The 22494-nt window shown below is 43.4% G+C and overlaps 1 protein-coding gene across 2 annotated transcripts in view; it reads left to right on the top strand.

Annotated features, from left to right (window-relative positions):
- The window catches only part of LOC144826433 (transient receptor potential cation channel subfamily M member 7-like), a 1864676-nt gene that overhangs the window by 1427649 nt on the left and 414533 nt on the right, over positions 1-22494 (top strand). For both annotated transcript variants that reach the window (XM_078684758.1, XM_078684759.1), the window contains one exon: positions 4652-4784. In XM_078684758.1, the coding sequence (XP_078540884.1) occupies positions 4652-4784 (133 nt within the window). The remainder of the gene's footprint in view (positions 1-4651; positions 4785-22494) is intronic.

Below are 22494 nucleotides of genomic sequence, written 5' to 3'. Positions count from 1 at the left end.
GCATAGCCCCAGCGATTCTCCAGGCCCTAGGCCTATCTTTTGTTCGTGTCGTGGTTCTTATACCACTATTTTAGCATATGGTTCGAAGTGCCCCTAGAGCATTACTGTATTTTGTGCAACTTATTGTATTATAATTGAGTATCTTGTTATGTGCTTGTGCCTCTGACCTCATAAAGAGTTCGGAGGATTGTATTAGAAATAAATACATATATATTTTGATATACAACCTGTGTGGTGTCCTTTCACTTGGTATTAAAAGGGTTACATATGGTAAAACAGCTGGCTTCACATGCCCTCTTGAGTTTAGCCTAAGACTGCTTTGTCCATGCTACCACTAGGATAGCTGGTCTATAAGGTTGACTTTACAGCCATCACTATAAGGGTTGTTTGGACTGGTGGAAGGTGCTCACTAGAATAGTGAACATCATATACCAGGCCAACTTCTCACAAAAGGCACAGGAGTCGCAAGAGGACCTTCAGCAGCTCACCAAAGATGAAGGCCCATGATGCTCCGGATGCTGTGAGGACAAGTATATTGGCAGGAAGAGATGCTGGAGGTCTTTGTAGCCCAAAGATCTGGAATGCAGAGCCAATAAGCCGTGGCAACGGCAAGTTGACATGGTGCACAGGGGTTTGGTCCCAGCGGTTCTTACAAGGGATACTGGCCTCAAAATGGCAGAGAGGACAGGTCTGGTCTCGAGGGCATTGCAGAACCATCACTTGTGCTGCTGGGCCTCAAGAAGTTTGTAGGACGTCGGAGCAGCAGACCGGTCAGCTTCATTGCAGTGACTCTTTCACTCCAAGGGAGATTAATTTGGGTGTCCTTGATGCCCATAGGTCTGTTGAAGATCATGGATGAAGCACAAACACAGACAACGAAGAAAATGTGCAGAACAGTGAGACCAGGAGGAGCAGGAGTCTTCCTTGATGCAGTCTCGGTCCCAGGCAAAGTCCAGCGCAGTTCAAGAGTCCAGACTGTCAAACAGCTACGTGGTTTCAGTCTTGAGTCTTGTCCTATGATGAATCTCAGGACCCACCCACAGTAAGCCCTTTTATACCCTAAAAAAGGGGCTAGGACGACTATGGGGTCCCTCCCAGAGGAGGGACTGGACAGAGGGGAGGATACTCCTGTGTCCTCGGTCCCGTTTCGTCCCAGAGCAGGAGCCAAGGGCTCCCTGAACTGGCTCAAACTGAAGCAGTCTGGTGACGCAGGTAAGCGCCTCCAGCCCAATACACTAAGTCCTTTCTGGGAGATGACAGGAAACCTTATGTTCTACCTTCCCCTGCTGGAGCTCAGCTCAGCAGCAGGAGGGCAGAATCATTTCGGGGGTCGGCACCAGCACTATATTGCTGGTAGATCCTGGAAGGCTGTTACAGAGAGTCCTGGAGGCTTCCCGGAGGAGCCCCCCCAGTGAATGGAATCATACCTCCAATACTGGTAACGGTGTTGGAGGTGTGATTCCAACATATTTGCAACTAAACATTCCCAGGTTTGGCTCAGCCACTATATAGTTGGCCATCGCGTAATGACGCATTGCTACTAAATGCATCAAAATCGCTGACCACACTTACAAAGTGTGGAGAATCGACTCCAGGGTTTGTAGCGGTTGTCCTGCTCATGAAGGGCACCCTCACACTTATAACCCAGCACCCTGCCTTTAGGATGGAAAGGCCTGCCGTAGGGGTGACTTATAGGTTTTAGTGACCTCAGATATTAGGAAACGTATATCTATCGTAAGTGGTGCTAGCACCAGTTTACACAGGCTGCCATGGCAGACCTGTAGTCACCGTTTGAGTGGTATCTCATGGGTGGAATAATACATGTGGCAGCCCATGGGAGATCCCTCGTGTACCTAGGCCCTTGGTACCTTAGTACCATATGCTAGGGACTTACATGGGTACACCAGTAGCCAATTGTGGAGTTACCAAAGCACTTAATATGACAAAGTTAGGGAGCAAGCACATTGGCTTTAGCAGGTTCCCAGCCAGACTAGTAAAAAGAACATACTTACACCAGCTAAAAGTTGGGGTAACCATGAAAGCAGACCCTACTTTCCTCCAGCCCAACATTCCTCAACTAATGATCCCATCTCCGGGAGCACTGGGACACTTGTGATTGGGCAGAGTTATATCCTACCTGAGGAAACTCTTCTGCCTCATATGTATCTGGGTCCATGGAGTACTGCTTTCATTCATAGTTTTGCACACTATACAATTCCAGAAGTCCTAATTCCCAAATTATCTAAATCAGATCTAATTCCTGTGCCCTAGCCATATCTCTAATGACGTTAGTTTGCAAAGAGGTGTGGACCTGAAACCTCACCCAAAGCCTCTCAAGAAAGCAGGATACATGGAAACTCTGAAAACACTGACCGAGAGTAAGATCACAATTTTGAACAATTGGTCGGATTAGCTGAGTGTTTTTGAGTATATCTGGATGCTGCACCTGCAGCATATTGATGCAGGATAGTTTTACAATGACTCTGTGGTCGGTTAATGTTCTTTCTATTGAAGTAGTAAACCTATAAATCCATCAAGTCTAATTAGATGAGCAAAGGACACTGTTCATTTGGAGAAGTGTGGCTCAATGGTTAGAGCGGCAGTCCCTGATGCAGAGGTCTGGCCAGGGACCGGGGTTCAATTCCCGCCTCGGCGGGTCTTGGGCTCAATTTCCTCTGACCTGATAATTCTCGCCTCGGTGCCTATTCTAATCATGGGTCCCACTCTGCAACTCTGGGCAATAGCTTGCTTAATCTCCACAACGGCCAAAACAGCGCTGGGATGCCTGGCTTCACCGTGGGGGTGCCCAGGAGTGGACATTTCACAGGGAAAAGCCAGGAAGGGTTCCACAGCGGTATGCGTTACAGCGCCAGGACACCCCTAGTTGTAAATGTAAATGTACATGTATTTATATAGCGCAAATCACCGACCCGGTATCTAAGCGCTTGCTTAGGGAACCTGTCCTGGTATTCCCCTGTGAGATACCCCGGCAGGGTATCCACAAGGTGAAAGCCAGGCATCCCGCCGCGAGGGGCCGTAGTGGAGATTAAGCAAGCTATTGCCCAGAGTCGCAGAGTGTGACCCCGTGAGTCGAGTAGGCACCGGAGCGAGAATTGTTGAGTCCGTGGAATTTTTTTTTTTTTTTTAGCCCGAGACCCGCCAAGGCGGGGAATCGAACCCTGGTCCACGGCCGATCTCAGCTCCCGGGTCTGCCGCCTCTAACCACTGAGCCACGCTCAGTGCGCTTTACAAGTACAAATTTCATGTCATTTCATTTCATTTCATTCTCCATGGGTTCATTTCATTCTCCATGGTTTCAGGGTCCGTCATGTAAACCTGATGTGCCACCATGGACGGTTAGTGAAACTGTGGATGTAAAGACTACTCTTTTAGAGAGAGTCGATCCTTAGCAGATGCTCTATACTGGGAACAACATCCTGGGTAAACTATCTGGCCCCAGCCAGTGATCATCAGTCTTTTCAATCTGCTCTTGTGTCAAGATATGTCACACTTACAAGCAGTGGAATAGGGCACTCAAGCATGACAGTTTCCTAAACTGAAACATTATCTCTGTAAACAGTTCTCTAGTGCCAGTCGAAACAAATAGTTATTCCATTCTGAAAATAATCCACAAAATTACCGAAACGAAGAGCTTTTTAGTGCCACTGTGCTTTTAGCATTCTGCCTTCAGATGTGACATTCGTCTCCGTGGCTGAATGCAACTAAGTAACCTGCCTCTTGCCATTCCTGTCTCAAGTTAGGTAGAGCTACATGCGATTAAACGTGTACAAAACAGTACTTGGGGCTCTCTCCTGGAGGGGAAGTAGGAGTATGTGATATCTATAATGTGTTTGTTAGATGGATGTCAAAGGTTGGTTATAGCCTGGGGTACGGAAATCTGAATCTAATCCAGTGTCCCGAAACGCATTCAAAATATTATGTTCCTCCCCTAGTTAGGTCACACAGCCATTATTATTACTAGCTAAGAAATTATCGCACCAATATATTAAAGCCTAATATTCTCCAGTGGTGAACAGGCCGCCCGTACAGCATTTTTTTTTTTTGCAGTTTTATATAGCGCAAACTAGACCCGAACCGAATCAGGTATCAGAGCGCTTTACATAGCACCAGTTACGTTACATGAGGACACACATTCATTTTTTTTTTTTTTTGTTAGGCACGGGGAGATTAAGTGATTTGCCCAGAATCACAGGATGTTTGGCGTTGTTACCGAGACTCCAACCCAGTTCCTCCAGGTCCGATGTCGAGCGCCCTAGCCGTTAGGCCAACTCCTCTCCCCTTATTTTGAGTATTTCTATCCTGATGCCTGCATTGCCTTTAGTCACACCCCATGATTTCTGTTAATAGCTCATGAATTTGGCTCGAATAGCAAGTTGATGATTCGGCAAAAGTTTATACTTTTTAAACAGAATGCTTATTAAAAGGCAATCCATTTGTAACTGGAAAAAAAAAAAAAATCCTAGAAGTCATACATAACGATTGACTGGTGGGGCAATGAGTGTTGGCCAAGACATTCAGTGTCTAGAAGCTCGTGTTTAAACTCGTTGTTTACCAAAATCGGAACAATTGTGCAGACTAAAATATTATTTGTTATATCGCCAATAATATTTAATTTTATTATTGTTTGTAGAGCTTTTCTTGACAGAGGAAGATCAAAAGAAACTTCACGACTTTGAAGAACGCTGTGCTGAAATATATTTCAATAGAAAAGAAGACGAATTCCAGTCTGGAAGCGAGCAAAGAATCAGGGTAACTTCAGAAAGGTAAAACATAATGTTATAAATACTGGCTTTGATTATTTTTATATGGAGGATTTTGTAATTGATTAGAAAGTATCGCAACTAAGGGATGGGGGGGGTAGTGTTCAACTGTGTACACTCACAGTTATATTAATAAATCCCCTTGTCGCCCAATGTGTACTGGAATCAACCTCTGCCGAAACCCTTTGGGCATTCCAAAAGAAAGAAAAAGCTTTGGATCAACAATCTCATGTATCAAGAACAATCCATTTTACTTTTCATCTCCAGATGTACATGCTTTGCATTACAGATATTACAAAATGTGTTTTGTCCAATTGCAGATAGACTTTCTCAAGGCTCACAGACAGAAAATTAGAATGATGTAGTAATGCAGCAATGCAAATGCTAGCAGATAGGGTGAGTGATACCATAAAGTCATGCTGAATCCAGTTCTGGACTGTTGTTCCCACCAGAAAAACACCAACATATAAAGTAAGCTGAACCGAGAAAGTGCTGTAGTTCACATTGAGGCATAATTGGAAATAGCTTTGCACCTATGAGAGAGCGCCAAACAGAAGTACAAATTGTAGGGGTGTATCATATGTACAAGTAGTTAACACCCGCATATATAGAGGATTTACTAATCGTGTTCAAATGCAATGTAGGGCTGAACACTAATGTACATGGTATTGGAAATACATGGAGAGCTAATGTTAAGAGTTTGAAAATCGATAATGCCGGTTAACATAGAGATGTCGTTAGATGTGAAGTCTTTCATTAATAAGAGATGTGTTTAATAGATCATCATTGTGACTCTAGATCTGCTTTATTAAAATTCATAAGTTGTACCTTTTAAACGTGATAACATTGCTTGAGGTAGAAATGTATTTTGCTTTAAAGATGGAGGCTTAAAGAACGAAATATATTGTTTATGCTAGGATGTTGGGCACATAAACGTGCAGAGGCCCAGTTCATGAAAATCGTGTAGGCCTGATCGAAAATGCCTTGCCTAGCATTGAATCGTAGAAATGTTTTGGAGAAAGCTGCTTTAGCTAAAAACAATTGCAACATTTAGAAATTGTGAGCCGATTCACATGTATTCCTTTGCAGGTGCAGAACCAAGTAGATAGTGGAGTAGAAGGGCCCATTGTGTATGAGTGTTAGGCTACTAGGCTCAGACATGGAGGAGTAGCCGAGGAATTTAAGAAAGCAACTTGAAGCGAAGAAGAGCCTGAGACCCAAGGACGTTTTAACGGACAAGGATGGAAAGGTGCCATAATGGAAAAATCTGAAAACCAACACCTTCGAGAGGGGCGTACCTGAAGGCGTGTCGTCCGCATTGTGGGGTTTTGTATTAGGGACAGCACCCCGAGGGAGAAGGCAGAGTAGATGAGCCGAGGAGCGAGAGGGAGCGGTTGACCAGGCAGAGAGCTTAGCTATGACTGAGGAGTCTTTAGACTGAGGCGTAAGAAAGAGACTGGACTTCTTTGGAAGTCGCCACTGCTGACACCTTTATTAGACTGGGCTATTGTTGAGTAGGGATGTCACTTAGTATAGTGTAGGGACAGATTAACCTGAATTTATACCTTTTATCAATGCATACTAAAACTCAAGTTATAGCAATTCTTGTTAGCCTGATGATTCTTGAATTGATTCTTGTATTATTTCTGAGCCGTCTGAGACTCTTCCGTAGGATTATGTTTGTATTAGTGCCTGTTTATCTTCTATACCTTTTGCTGAGGTGTTTATACATCCAGTTGTTTTTGGCTTTGTAATAAATCTTCAAACTTAGTCCTTAGTCTGTGGTTCTTTGGGGGAAACAGTGGGGGTCGTTGAAATTTATTGACTATTGATAGATAGATTGCCTAATTCACTCTGACAGGTAAAAAGGTCCAGTCAACCTGAGACGGGATTCTAGAGAATGAGATGCAGACTCTAGAAGGAAAATCCCGCCCTTTCAGTGGGTAGCAGAGTAGGATGGTTTATCTTCTGGAGTGAGGGTAATCTAGAGTAGGTTGAGATTTTCCCCGAGGCCCATAGAGATCCAATGACGAGCATCCAGAGAGTCGCGGATGGAGGATGGCGTTCCTTGGAAACTGACGGAGAGTGACGGTGCGGCATAAAGCAGCAGGTCGTAAGAGAGTGAGTATGAAAAGGGTCATGCATTGTTAGATTGCGGTGTTATGTTGTATTGTTGTGTTGTATTGTTTTGCGGAGTTGAGTGCCTGTAGTATGAAAGGAGATCGGGTTGTGAGCGCGCGCAACCAGTGAAAATCTTAGACTCAAGGGGAGTCTAAGTGGTTCGGGTGTATCGAACACCCATAGTAATTGTCGACCATTGTTAAGGGGGTCATGAGGTACCATTGATCGCCAGCAGGACCGAGATAGGGGGAACGAATGTGTGAGTGTGTGGGTACGGACGCTAGTCGGAAGTTGCCGTGTGTTTGTAACCTATTAGTTGAGGCGATTGTCCGGTCGTTTCGTGGACAGACATTTGCCAGTTCGGTGACAATTACAGTCAAACTGTGGACGTACAGTCAAGGAGGTGGTTGCTTGGTCGGAAGTGATCATTTCCAGTGTATGATTGGGACGCATGAGTGACCGGGAGACGAGCTGAGAGAGGAGGGGAACTGCTGCGAAACGGAGGCGAGTGACGTCAGAAGGAGCCGCGCTGGGATAGGGCGGTTAGTGTGGAGCCACGCTGGGATTGGTGGATTGTCATCGGGAAGTAAAAGAGCGCTGTAAACAAAGAAACGTTGTGGTTTCATCATGAAATGGTTAAAAGGGTAGCAAAATTGTTTCAAAGGTGAAAAGAAATTAGAACCTCGGGGTGGGGAAGAGGCTCCACCCGAGGATACCCCTGCCCATTATATGGCTACGAATGTCGGGTTGCATACCATTTTGTGGCTTGAGAATTGGTGTAAGATGACAGATGGAAGCGAGGAATTGACCTTTCCTAGATACGGAACATTTAGATTGGAGGTGCTGTATCAGTTAAAAGCGACTATGGCTTCTTTGCGGCCTTTGCCCAGACCAACACAGTTTGAAGCACTAAATGCATGGATCAGGGCAGCCTATGAAAAGAACAGAGATAGGAGACAGGAAAGAGTGAAAAGATCAGTTAGGGTGGTTCAAGATGCGAGATGGGATGCACTAGCCAAGAGGTGGAGAGTGCAGACCATCGAAGGGGACAGGTTGTACCCGTTGTTGGTCAATACAGGGGATGCGCAGAGAAGGGGTACTGAGGATGAGGACAGTGAGACAGACGACAGCCTGATAGAGAGACTGTTGTCAGAGAGACCACCTCCATACAATCCCGAGATGGAGGAAAAGCCAACACCAGCAATGGGCAGGGAAGCCTCTGTCGTGGACGGTGGCGTCCCAATGGAGAGCGGCTTGGGCCCCTTAGGGGACAGGTTTGGCTAGGGGGAGGGAGAAAGGGCACCTCAACTTTCTCCAAGGATGAGAGTAGTGGGAAGATTTACGGTAAAAAGTGTACAAAACGAAGAGGGTGTCGATTCTCAGAGACTGCCAGACGCTCTTACGGTACCTGTTACCATGGGTCCCATAGTATCAGTGTACAATCCAGAACAGACTCAAAGTGAGGGTCCGCCACCAGGAGAGAGAGAGAGAGAGAGAGAAGTGACAGAGAAGGAAGGAGTAATGTGGCGGACGGATGGAGCCAATTGCCTAGGCCTGTAGAAAGGAGCACCCCTTTGGCAGCATCAGCAGACTCATCTGGAGAGCAGGGGGGTTTGAGAGGACCGATGGACTTGAGAGGACCACGGCCAAGGTCACTTAGAGAATTAAGGCCTGATTTGAGAACTTGGGAAACGATTGCGGATACCCAGAGCAACAGGTTGAGGGATGATTTTGACCATGGAAACCAGGAAAATAGGGGGGTGTCTCACTGCGCGTCTGGCGGAAGCAGGCAGGAATGGGATCACGAGCCTAGCGATAATAGACAGGAGTGGGACCGCGAAAGTTGGGAAAACCGAAGGGTCCCCCATAACACACCTGAAGAAGACAGACGAGTGAGTCAGGACTGTGGAGGGAGGGACTCTAATGGAAATTCTAGCCAAGGTACATTGAGGGCGGCGATAAAGGCAAGAAGGATTGATGTGTTGAGACTTAAATCAGAAGTGGAGGAAATAGTGGAAGGCACATTGCCACTAGAGAGAATTGAACTCTATGAACCAGATGAACTGTTGTTTGTGGCGAAAGATGTTACTCGAAGGGCTAGGACAGCTCATGAGAAATTGTCTGAATTAGCGAATAAGTATGCTGTGGATTTGACAAGGACAAAAGCATTACAGGGTGGCCATAGGTTGCAGTATTCGGACCAAGATCTAGAAGAGAAGAGGGTTATCGGATTAAAAACCCACACCCGGGAATTGGTTGTGGGACTCCGAACCTGGATCCAATTGGACAAATGGGAGGAAAGGTGGTCAAAGAAAAAGAGTGTTAGGCGAAGCGCCATTGAGACATCTCCGGGAGGGGGGTTGATGCATATGGAGGCGTACCCCTTGCGGGAGGTTGCTCACGGGGGATATGTACATGTACCCTGGAGTAGGGGAGATTTGGCTGCCTTTACGAACTCGTTTCCAAAGTTGCGCGAGAGTCCAGTGGAATGGTACAAACGGGTAGAGAGGTGTAGCAGGGTTTCCGTTGTCCCACAGAACTGTGCATAGAGATTTGGAACCTCGGCGAATTAGGGTGACCCAAAACTCACCTCAGTACCCAAAATCCCCTTAACAGGCTAGCTACAGTGTTTCATTGGTCACAACAAACCTCCAATGATTTAGACAAACCAGAACATGAACTTACGATACCTCAGGTTACGTGGAACACATGAACACTCTTTCGTTGTACAATCATTTCAAACCAGAACGTGGAGTAAATGAGGACACATGCACATTTGAAATATTTATTTACTAATGCCGTTTTTTCAAACGCAGAAAAAGAGAGAATGCCAGCCCACCTTGTTTTGTTTGCTCCACAATTTAAGCAACAGATCAATCTTATTTAGATATGTTAGGTATATTTATTTTTACCTGTTATTTAAATACAATTTTTTGAAAAAATCATTGGTTTATGTCAGAAAGACAACACTACACATATATCACATATATACAACAACTTGTACAAAACATTCACCAAAAAACATTAGTACATAAATATATACATTCACTATACACAACATAGCTTATACATTTCTTATCTGTTCCAAGGACAAATATCAACTCTTTGCCTTACTAACCATCAGTGATTATAGTAATGAGAACAGTAGTGAACAAAGTCACAATCAAGCAGAGATATTAAACAATAATTCACAAGTCAAAAATCATAAATAATTCAAATTTTTATCTCCGTTCTGCCTTAATAATTCAAATTTTTATCTCCGTTCTACTTTCTCAAACGCAGTATCTTAGTCAAGTCAAGTCAAAAAAATTTATTTGTAACGGTACTCTTTTGAGGACCACAAAATAAAATATATGCTTTATACATTCTCATTTAATACATTTTCAATGAAATTTTCAAAAACTTAAAAATTCTATAACAAACATATTCATTTGGGGGGTTTTTGCAAATTAATAAAAAGTCCTTTGAGTTTACGATCCTACAGGACCGATAAATGGGCGTAAGACATATTAACCTTGCATTTACTATTTCTGTGTTAGGACATAAAAAAAGAAGATGTTCCAAATTCTGATTGCCCCCTTGACAAAAAGTACAAAGAGCTGAGCTGTCTGATCTCCAGGAAGAAGTAAAAGTTAATACAGGAAGTATTCCCAGGCGCAGCATCATAATTGCACGCCTTGCACCGTGTATAAGAGTATAATCTAGATAAGGCTGATATTGCTTGTATTCCTGGGAGTCTACATAGGTCTTATACGAGGATAGACTATCACAATGTAAGTGGTCAATATCATAACTCAGTTTGGGGGTGAAGTTTTTTAAAAATAGTTTGAGTTGGGCTGGAGACCACATAGACAAAATTTCCACACTAACTTTTGCAAGCTGAAAAGCCTCTCGCATATTTTTTGAAAAAGTGAGATAGGTAGAACCGATGTTAAATGTCTCAACTTTTAGTAAACTTCGTAGAGTGCCTTCTTTTGAATGGAGAAGGTTATAGGCCCACCTTATGATGCTAGCTACAGCTGTAGCGTAGGCACTCGTGATGTTACATTCCAGTCTCAATGCCTGTACTGGGGTAGATGTAGAGATTTTCAGTAAATTTTTTAATATTTTACCTTCAGTTAAGTTCATATAGGTCCATTGATTAATAGGAATGTATTCCGAAGCATAAGACATGACCGGTGGGATCTTGGCTCGGTAAACTTGTATTAGTGCAGAGAAATGCCTATGTCCAGTAGCAGAATATAGGCGAGACAAAGCCCCAGCATGTAGATCACTTTTCCTTTTTAAGTGATTAATTTGACTGTTGTTACTCATATTTTGTGAGAAGATTCTGCCCAGGTAAGTATATTCCTTTACCTGCTCTAGCTTCTCACCTCCCAACTTCCATTCGTATCTCACCCTTTTCTTCTGATTTGCGAAGGCAACCACTTTGGTTTTATTTATGTTTGGGATTAAGAAATTTTTCCTAGAGTACTGGTGTAAAATGTCTAGGAGATTTTGAAGTCCAAAGGGTGTTAGGTCGAACAAGACTATGTCGTCCGCGTACAGCAGGGAGTGAATATACTCATTGGCTATCTTTGGCGGAGTACTTAGCCCTTGTTGTAGTTGGGATGGTAAGTCACTTAAATACAAAGAAAATAAAATTGGAGCCAAAAGGCACCCTTGTTTTAAGCCATTTGATGTACGAATTATCTTTGATAGACCCTTATCTCTCCCCATTTGGACAGGGCACCAGGTGTCACTGTGTAGATTCACTATTAAAAGCAATAGCTGTGCCGAAATGCCCATTCTTCTTAATTTTGACCACAGGGTCGGTCTATCTACTCGGTCGAAGGCTGTCGAGTAGTCAATGAACGCTGCATAGATGGATTGCTTTTTCCCTGATACATACTTGTCTAAAATGGTTTGGAAGATCGCTACATTGTCGGTCACTGCGTGGTTTGGGCGAAATCCAGACTGAAACTTAGGAATTAAACCCAGTGAAAATGCCCAAGTTTTCAGCCTATCCAATATTTCTGCTGCAAAAATCTTCCCGGCAGCGTCCATGAGGGCAATTTGCCTATAGTTTCCCGGTATGCTTCTTTTTCCTTTTTTGTAAATCGGGATAATTATACTCCCCTTCCAGGAGTTTGGCATTTTGCCGCTATCGAATATATAGTTAAATAGTGGCGAGAGCAACCGTCGCCACTCTTTATGGTCGATTTGATAGGCCTTGATAGGTATCTGATCGGGGCCCGATGCACCCGTGCTTCTTGCCTTTCTAATATTCATAGAGACAGACACTGCCGACGTTTTGTTGATTTTTGTGTCATTCGTTCCCAAAATTTGTACTTCAGCCTCACCATTATTAATAGACTTGTTCGGTCTATATAGCTCACGAAGGTAAATTTCCCAGTCTTCTTCTGTAACAGGAGTTGCTTCCAACTTTTTTTTGGATCCAGTCATTATTGCAATCAGGGCCCAATATTTGCGCTGGTTGTTTTGTTTAGCTGCTTGTTGGATTTCAATCCAATTAGAGTCCTGCTTCAGTTTTTTCTGTTTAGTTTTTTCTCGTCGTATTTGGTTCTTTAATCTGTTGATTTCTTTTTTATTTGTAGATGAGAAATTCAGATACTGGGCACGTATCAACCTATTAAGTTGTTTTACGACTGGTTTATTTGAATTTTTATGCTTACTACTCCGTCTGCTTTTTGCTGATTTGGTATGTTCTAACTTACTTTGTAAAGCATATTTGAGCTTATTTATTATGTAATCAAAGTTCTTTATAGGATCGACTGAGTATATGGTAGTCAACAGATTAGTTTGGGAGATTAGTAGCCTCAAATGGTCCAGATTTTCTGTCCCCCAATAAATTCGGCCCCTCATTGCGTTTACTTCCAATTTGGTTTTATGAAATATCGGCTGGTACTGGAAAGTGGACTGTGCAATCCATTCAGTTGATAGATATAAGAGAGCATGATCACTTTCCTCATTGAATGTAATCGAAAGTTGACTCATTTGTTCTTTTTCTCCGATCCCACATATAAAGTAATCAAGGATAGAGGGAGATCCGTTTCCCTGCCTAGTGTACGATGCTGGTTTATCACCATGGATATTACCATTTATAATTGTCCCATTAATACTAGGGAGAAATGATAGTAGTGCGCGACCTCTCCTGTCTGATTTCATTCCTTTTGGGAGTACAGGGAGTGATGTTTCCAAAGATTCCTCTTTAAAGAGAAGAGCCCATTTCTTTATTTCGCAGTTTGATATTTTTGCATTCATGTCTCCCATTATAATATATGGCAAATTAAGTTGGTCTTCAATAATGTGAGAGATGGTCTCCATTAGGCGGTCAAACAGCAGATCACAGTTGTTACTGGGAGGTGCATAGACGTTAAAAAACAATATTTTTTCAAATGTGGCTGACATTTGAGTTTTAAGAGATACCTTTAGACATTGTAGATTATTTGTATTGATTATTTCCTGTGACCAAGAGTGATCTTCTTTTAGTAAAATTGCTAGACCACCCTTGGCGTGCCCCCTTCTAGATCTTTTTGCCAGAGTTTCATATACGTAGTATCCTTTTTGTTTAAAGGGATTAATGAACCACGTTTCCTGTAAACCAATAATATCTGGGAAGTTTTTAGTTGCATGCTTCATTTTTTTGTCAGTCTTCCCAGCCAAATTCCAAGACAGTAGCGTCAGACCTTTGCTAAACTTGATATTGTTGGGGTTTAACAGATTTTTTACTATTTAAGGTTTCTGATAACCATGCCCAAGATTTTATTAAGTTCTCATTATTACTAGAGCTTGAGTCCCGGGACCATACTGACCTCTCACCTTGCTTTACTTGTATTTTAAGTGAGTCTTTTCTCGTGAAATTTGATACTGATTCTCCCCAGGATGTACTGATATTTTCATTTCTTCTGTTAGTTAGTCCTAGGGTACCTTTGTTTAAATTATTGGTTATGGGATCAACTACAGAGATTACGTCGTAGCCATTCTTATGTAGAATTTCCTTCTCTCTGAGTATTATTCCGGGCAGAACTGGCGAAAAAAAGGATACCTGTACTAGTTTATTATTTTCTTTTTTTGGAAAGAGTACTAGATCGATTTCTTTGCTTGTCAGAGAGTTCAGGGGTGGTATTTCTTGTAAAAGATTAAGTATTCTACCACGGTTCAATGGCATCTTATCTGTAGGAAACAATTCTTCAATGATTATGTATTTAGATGGAATTCCTTCCCATGGTTGAGAGTTAATGTCATGGGGTTCTTTAATATCCATGGTATTTCGTACTGTTGTTCTATTTTCTACCAATGGACAGAATTCTTCTGCTTTTGGGTTCAGAAGTGTTGCCAACGGAGTTTTTTGAATTTCTGGAGAGTTCACCGAGATTATGGGAGTGGATTTTTGAAATTTAAGTTTATTCCCTTTTTTTCTCTGTATTCTCCTTAGTGGTTTTCTCTTCTTCTTCCCCCTAGCATTTTCCCTATCATTACTTTTTTCAGATATTTCTTGTTGACTACGTTTCTGTTCAGCAGTAACTCCCGATGACTCTGCTTTATTGTCCCCTATAACCTGATCTCGGTTGTTGTCAGATACTTTGTTCGAAAAGATAGGAAAATGCTTATTATTATTTCCGGTGATGTTTTCCGATTCTTCTTTAAACAGTTTTTTAAGAGAATATGTAATGAGAGGTTTTTTCTTCTTTCTTAATTCCTTAGTTTTAGTCTCGATTTTTACTACGTTGTTCGTTTGCGTGCTTGCTTCTTGTTGTTTTGGAGTCGTGTTTCCATTTTTTTGGAGATCTTCAATTTGTAGTGTTTCGACTAGTTCAAGTTTTTTTAATGTAACTTTATTTTGATCTTTTTTCTTTTTTTCTTCAACCAGGAATTTCAATATTCCTATTTGTACGTCTAAAGTATCGTCAGAATTAGCTAGAATTTGACCAAGATGAGTAAGTACTGATTCCAAGATTTCCTGCAGCGTAAAAAGTGCTTTTGACAGGGGAGAAGTAGTGTTTCCAAAATTTAAATGTGAAAAAATTGGGTCAGTAAAGTTGGCCTGGTTAGGGTATAGGTTAGGGGATTTTTCTGGTGAACTGGTTAAAGGATGTATTTGGCTTAGTAATATTTCTGATTTTTCTTGTTCTATCTTCGTATTGTCACTTATAGACACGTCAAAAGGTAATTCATTATCCTGGTTTCTTGTTGGTGTTATAGGTGTTATTTGTGACGTATCTAGGAACGATTTTTGACGTTCCCCAGTGAGGGAGATATTTGCCAAATTACTTTCAGTTATTGTCTGTCCTTGTTTGTAGATATTCTGGTCGAGAAAAGGTAACGAATCGTAATCTTCCTTATTTATAGAAAGTTCCAGCTTATTTTGGTCTTCAGTTGAAAATGAAGATAGGGCTTTTTTCTTGGAGAGGGTAGAGAAATATGTGTTTATAGCTGGAGTACTTGATATTTGACCAGGTTTCAGTGATTTATCTGCAGACTTTCTGACAGCTGCATCAGTCCCCATGCGCCTCATATAGATTGTTCGTGAGCGAAGTTTTTTTAACGCCCTCATATTTGGGATCGGAAATCTACTTTTTGTTATATTAATCGCAGTTGATTTTGTGTAAAAGTAGTGTCTTTGTTTCAGGGTCTGCGATAAAGATTTGATCCGTAAAGATTGAGATATATTTTCAAATTGGTTTCAAAGTATGGCTTTGGTAGGTCCTCATTGGCTAAACGTAAGTGGGGTGGCCCGTCCCGTCCTCAGTCGTCCCCGGACGGCCACAGACGGCCCGCCCTTTGCCCGGGCTTCGCCCCGCGCTTGGTCCCGCGCGCGTCCCGCTACGCGTTGACCCGGATGTAATTTATAGTTGTATCGCCGATGGGCGTGTCGCCTGGGGGAAGAGGAACCAGCTAGTCCCAGCAAGGGTTGCTGGTCCTCGCAGTCCCCCGGGCTGAAAGCGCTGCTCCGCCTGGCCTCTACCCTGTGGACTCTAGCTGGGAGCGGATGACAGAGCCTGCCGAATGCAGCTCTCGCTTACACCAGCGAGTCCCCGGGGAGGCAGCAACACGGAGTGCAGGGCGCTGTTGATTTGCGCGATTCCAGCCGTTTAAAAGACACTGGAGCAGGGATTCAGTCTTTCCAACAGTCGAGGGAGACAACAGCAAGTCCTGGTGAGTGGCGCCCGCGAAGCGGGGGTCACGAAGCTTTATGCTAATTAGGCCTGCTTCCTCATTCGCCGATGGGCGTGTCCGTGGGCGTGTCGCCTGGGGGAAGAGGAACCAGCTAGTCCCAACAAGGGTTGCTGGTCCTCGCAGTCCCCCGGGCTGAAAGCGCTGCTCCGCCTGGCCTCTACCCTGTGGACTCTAGCTGGGAGCGGATGACAGAGCCTGCCGAATGCAGCTCTCGCTCACACCAGCGAGTCCCCGGGGAGGCAGCAACACGGAGTGCAGGGCGCTGTTGATTTGCGCGATTCCAGCCGTTTAAAAGACACTGGAGCAGGGATTCAGTCTTTCCAACAGTCGAGGGAGACAACAGCAAGTCCTGGCAGTATCTTAGATAATACAAGGAAACATATTATCAGAAGCAAAGTTATCAGCATAGTTACTAGTCCATAAAAAGCAAATGGTGACATCTTACTAAAATGCTGTAATGAATAAGGGTTAACAACACCTAATTCTCAGCCTCCCTAACTAGCATATTATATTAATATCTAAGAAGGTCTCTTTGGGTTTTAGCAGGGTGGGCCCATACCTCAAGATCCTAGTATGAAGAGATCACATCAGCTTCCACCAGCTCTCTCTGCATGCGAACCGCATCAAGTGTGTATGTGTGCTCTAAGCAAAGCAATATAAAACGCGCCTAAAGCCAGAATTTGGCAGGAGCTGTACTTATGTTATGTCTATGAAGGTGCGGAGATCAGACCTCACAACAATTCTGTGTCGAGTTATCCTTGAAGCTTCAGCACTCTCTGTACAGACATAGTTTACTAAGCAAAGCTGATATCAGAGAAATAACATATTATTCTCCAGTAAATCACAACGCTCTTGTAGGTTGAAAGCTAAATCAACAATTAAGTGTCGTGTGCAGAAGCAGCAAAAGGAAAAAATGACGTTCAAACATTTAATAAGCTCGTGCTAACTTAACACAGTATATAGATAAGCAGTAACTATATGACACCCCCCCATGATCCGAGCACGGATAAGATAAGATAAGATAAGATAAGGGCCTCCTCATGAAAGCAGAGTTCAAGAACGATGAGCATTGTTATCATTTAAAAATTGATGGGAAAAAATTCCATGAACCAACTCAAAAAACTCAAAATGTCAATGCTGTGTCCATCAGCACTCAAGTCAATAGGTCTGGGAGGTGAAAATCGCCAGAACAAATCAACTCGTGAGCCACGACGGGACACATCAGCTGATTAAAATCGACGTCAGGAGAAACCGACTTGCAGAGACACAAATCAATTGCCCAGTCAAAATCACAGCTCAGGCAATGAAATACAGGCTGGACACAGGTGAAATAGGAAAATCGAAACGATAATCCAAACGCCGTGCCTAAAGTCGCAAGCAGCAGAGTGCCATAATGGTCAAGCATCCTGTTGCGAAACAGTGCCAGGAGAGGCTGCGCGGCTTCTTGCACATGAAGGGCATCCATATTTAATGAAACAAAAAATCACCAGAACGCCTGCCGCTAGTGCCAGTAAAACCGGGAATCCACCAAACAAACTAGAAAAAATAGAATGGAAGAACGCAGGAATGACTCCAAAAATTTTCTCAAAGGAAGTCACGAGACCGCTGCTAACTATTTTAAAAAAGTGCGCCAGCCCCGTCGTCGAGGACGCGTTAAAGATTGAATGAACCAGTTCGCTGAAATGCAACGGTAAATCAGTATTTAAAAGGGCCTGAACCTCTGTACGGGTGTTAGCTATGTGAAGCACGAATGTTTCTCGAGCCGAACTCAAGGCCACTTTTTTTTGGGACAATAGAGCTCTTATTCTGCTCATGCCATTGAACTCCGCTTTCAAGGTTGGGATGCGTGGCCAGATGGAAACATCCCCGTTCCCATGCGTGGGTGGGTACAGCACATTTTTGCAGCAAACTACACGCTCACTTACTGTTACCACATAAGCAACACCTTTAATTAACCCGCAACAATCTTCATTATTTAAAAGTAAATAACTTCCGTTCCCCAGTAATGTAAAAGTCGGGATGATTGCTGGAACTGGAGTCCCTATTAAAACACAGGCTAAGTTTGGCCTGTCCTGGTTACAAGAACCGTGCAATTGTGTGTGTCTACACATTAATGAGTGATCTGGTGTTTATGTACACTCCTCCCCATTCAGATAAACCTCCTGTCCGTCTTTCAAACATCTATAAGTAAAAGGAAGGGACCAGACCTCATGGAGAAATGCACTACCTAATGGTTCATATCGACCAATGGCAACATATCGCATACAATTCGTAAATTTATACAAAGCAAAAGGTAATGTTATCAAACCGTGGATAAGCCACGTCGCAGCGGTGGCCTCTGCCACAGAAAAAGGCAAGGACTCTAATCTCTCAATATGTAACATTGAAAAGGAAGCATCTCGCATGGAAAGCAGGCGCTGCTTGTCAGTTAAATTAAAGGGGGCAAAGAGAGAGGAGACATTCATGTAGGTCCATGGCACCTTGTCAGACTTAAGTGTTTGTAGGGTCCACGCAAATTGCATGATAGAACGCAATTGATTCTGACCATGGTACAATACAGACACTTCATCCTGCACAATATCTACTACAGAAGACACAATATTATCTAACGTGTAAATGCGGGAAGAAAGCATGTTAATACTATTGTCCACCACAGCAAGCACTTTTTTTAGATTGGCTTGATCTATAGCTCTAAGGCGTGTCGCCGCCTCAATCTGTGATGTCTTCCAGATTTCATTGTAAATAGCATATATCCACCTTTTTGATCTACCACTAGCCGGGCCTTTTATGAAATCATTTAAATCTACATCATCATTCAGCTTCGCAAGATGTAATTTAACTGCAGACAATTTAGAATGTTTCAGCCAATTTTGACATAATTTGCCCACTGAGTAAGTCGTGACAGAATGTTCAGTTTCAAAACGTGTATCAGGTCTGAACTGTTTAAAGCCATCAGATAAACCCAGAAAACTGTGCTGGCATGAATCAGCACTTCTGTGCCACATCAGCCAACCCTTTGGATCCATACTGGATATTTTAAAGGATGAATTCAGCAATAGGGTCTGCAAGTCCCTAATCGAAAACTGAGTATAATTACTCCAGCCAGAATATTCTTCTAACTCAGAGATGGTTGTAGTATTCAATTTTTTTAGAAGTAGCCAATCCAAAGCATGTTGTCTGTGAAATAGAGGAATTCAAAAACAACATTTGATTCGGGATGAGACAAGCACGGTGCAAAGCCTCAGTGCCTTGTACCTGCCAGCTTTTAGAACCCCAAACAGATTTTAGGTCAATAGTTTCCTTCCATAATTCATAGCCGCCAACAGCCAGTTGATCAAGAAAGGACTTTGAGTACAATAATTTGGTATTGGTAAGTCTAACCTTGGACATAAGCTTCTGTGTCATTTTGAAATAAAAGGACTCGGGATTAGACTGATTGAAGTCAGTAAAATAAGTGTACTTTTTAAAAAAAGTACTTGAACTGCCTTGTTTAGGAGTGGGGCAATGCTCCCATTGCGTATAATTCACAGTATTCCTTCTGGAAGTCATTTTATGTAAGAAGTGATTGCCAAAATGTTGAAAGCAAAACAAATCACCATAATTAGCAGATTCTAAGTACAAATCTTCAGCATCAAAGGCAGCATAGTATTTCAAATCAGAAAACAAAGACTCTAAGGCCTGAACATCCCAATCATCAGAAGGTATGTTTTGTTTCACTACATGCCCCTTGTTAACTCTAAGCACATTAGGGACATTAACAACCTCAGTAGGGCCATGAATTTGAAATCTAGCGGCATCCCACACTATCCCATCAAGGACAGGCCAAGCAGTGATGTTAACAAATGTCAAGTCTCTTTTCAGTCTGTGTGCAGAATGCGATGAGGAAAGGGGGGCCAAAGTTCCATTGAGATGACGAATGCATGTTCTCTCTTCGACATAGTGTCCATTGACAATTCGAAAAAAATAAAACACAAACCCAATAGACATAAAAAGGTAAATTGAAAAAAGCACCAGCCAAATATATGTCCAAGGGGGAATCAAAAAATGTTTTTTAAATAAGCTGGCATAAACTGCAAAACGTGAGGGTTTCTTCGAGGCATTGGAAACAGTGTCAAATGAAAATCTGGATTCTGTGGCCAAACGTTCTTGCAGGTCAGGCATGGAAAAGTCAGTGGGGTAAGTGTAGTCTATTTCATCATGGTCAGTACCAGGCAAAGTACTTAATAAAGGACTGGAAAGTGCAGGCAATTCGATGGCCACTTCAGTTTCAGGAGTAGAAGCAGTGGCCAAAACAGAATTTCTCACAATGGAAGGACAGGAGACTGCCGGTGTCATGCTAAGAAGAATCGGCCACTCTGTGTATCTTGAGATTGTCAATTGAGATAAACCTGTTTTCCTTACGACCAGGAAGTGGTGGTAAAATGACTGTTCTCGTGCCTTTCACACCAAGGACTGGAACTGGAGCTCGATAGGAAGGACCAAATTATTTCTTGTTATCGATCTTCTCCCGAACCAGTTCTCCAACTTGGGGTAGCCAGCCGACTACCGGGATCAGCAACGCAACATCCGATGTGGAGGGCAAATGTTCATTTGCAAGACTGTCTCTGGTCTTTTGTAGATCCTGTAAAACATTGCAATGTTCATCTACGTCAAAGGATGTGGCGCGAGCCACGCAGTCTAGACCGTCAAGGTCAGGGACGTAGATCTTGATGCCAAAGAGCCTTTCGTATGGGGTCCGCCCACCCAGAGACCTTCTAGGGAGATTATTAAGAGCACGCTGCACACCATTGAGGTGGGCCAGCCAGTTTCTGCCAGTGCCTATAACTCGAGCTGTCAAAGATTGCTTTAAGTCACGGTTCATTCGCTCCACTACACTATTACCCTCAGGTCTGTAGGGAGACGAAAACTTGACTTGGACCCCCATCGAAGTCACGGCATCCATATACGCCTTAGAGGCGAAAGCCGGACCCTGATCCGAATGGAAGGTACCACAGGCAAAAATCCCTACAAAGACACGCAAATCTCTTATGACAGTCCGTGAATCAGCGCTGCGATGGGGCCAAACCCACACAAAGCGTGTGCATGAATCAACTGCTACTAAGATGTACTTATACGTAGTATCAGAGGAAAAAGGACCGCAGTGATCCAAATAAACACAACCTAGCGGTTTATTAGATATGTACAACTGTGTCTGTGGCGGACGCGCCGCAGTTGAAGGCTTAATCTGCTGGCAAATGTCACATTGAAGGACAGAGTCTCGCGTCTGTTTGTACAGTCCCCGCCACCAGAAACGTTGTTGCAATTGAGCTACAGTGGCCGAGACGCCCACATGCGCAGACGCCACACCTTCATGTGCCGCTGTAATCAACGTAGCCCTGCGATCCGTGTTGGGAATTAAACGTTCGCCAACTGCCGGAATTTTCACAAAAGGAACCTTTTCGGGACTTAAGTGGTATGTGTACTTCGAAGGGAACCCCGTAGGATGTTTACCTCCCTTCTCAGTGGCAGCAACAGCCGCCAAGATGTCATCATCAATCTTACTTTTGGACCGCGTAACTGCAGCAACTAAATATGTAGACACCGCTGATTTCGCTGCTTCATCAGCAAGCGAGTTACCAACAGCGTGGACTCCCACACGCTGATGGCCGAGAGTATGAATCACAAAAACGAGCGGCAGACTAGCCTTAAGCTCAGCCACTCGAACCCAGATCATCTTGTGTTTTATTGTGCTACCCTTGGAATTATGAAAATCATTCTGAATCCAAAAGAACAAGTTCTCATTGTAAGACTGGACACAGTAGTAAGAATCACTCACAATAAGAGTTGTCACACTAGGATCAGCGTACTCCAACGCTCGTAAAAGAGCACGAAGCTCTGCCAATTGCGCGGTGCAGTCCCCTAGAGTCTGCGTGTGCACAACTCTGGACTTGAACTCATCGTTCACCATGGTAACGACCACAATGGCGCACGCGGAAACGTAGGCGTGTTTAGAGCCATGCGCAACCTGCGCCGAACCATCAGTGTAAATGATGCAATGGAAGTCCTCCAAAGGTCGCATAGCTAGAGGAGCAGGATGAACGAATTCATACTGCAAGTACTCCTGCGACCGTAATGAGGCGTCAAGAATAAACGTGACATCCGTGGACGTCAAGGAAGCAGCCCATTGAATCCACAGAGGGTGCAAAGCTTTAGAATTTGGTACACTGGCTTTCGTAACTGCCTCCAAATGAGGACAGGGTGTAACCACCAACATGCGTTTTCCCTGTGACAGAGCACGTTCCTTAAGAATCGCCATCTGCACTGCCGTTAAAACTTTCTCCACAGTGGAAAACCGCATTTCAGCCGAAGTGTACAAGTGTGACTTGTAAGCAATAGGTACTGTGTCTCCTTCATTAAAAGTCAGGTACGTGAA

Source organism: Lissotriton helveticus, chromosome 3_2, assembly GCF_964261635.1.
Source record: "Lissotriton helveticus chromosome 3_2, aLisHel1.1, whole genome shotgun sequence".
NCBI lineage: Eukaryota > Metazoa > Chordata > Amphibia > Caudata > Salamandridae > Lissotriton > Lissotriton helveticus.
The sequence above is the reverse complement of the archived record's forward strand: the minus strand, read 5'-3'. Positions and strand labels throughout refer to the sequence as shown.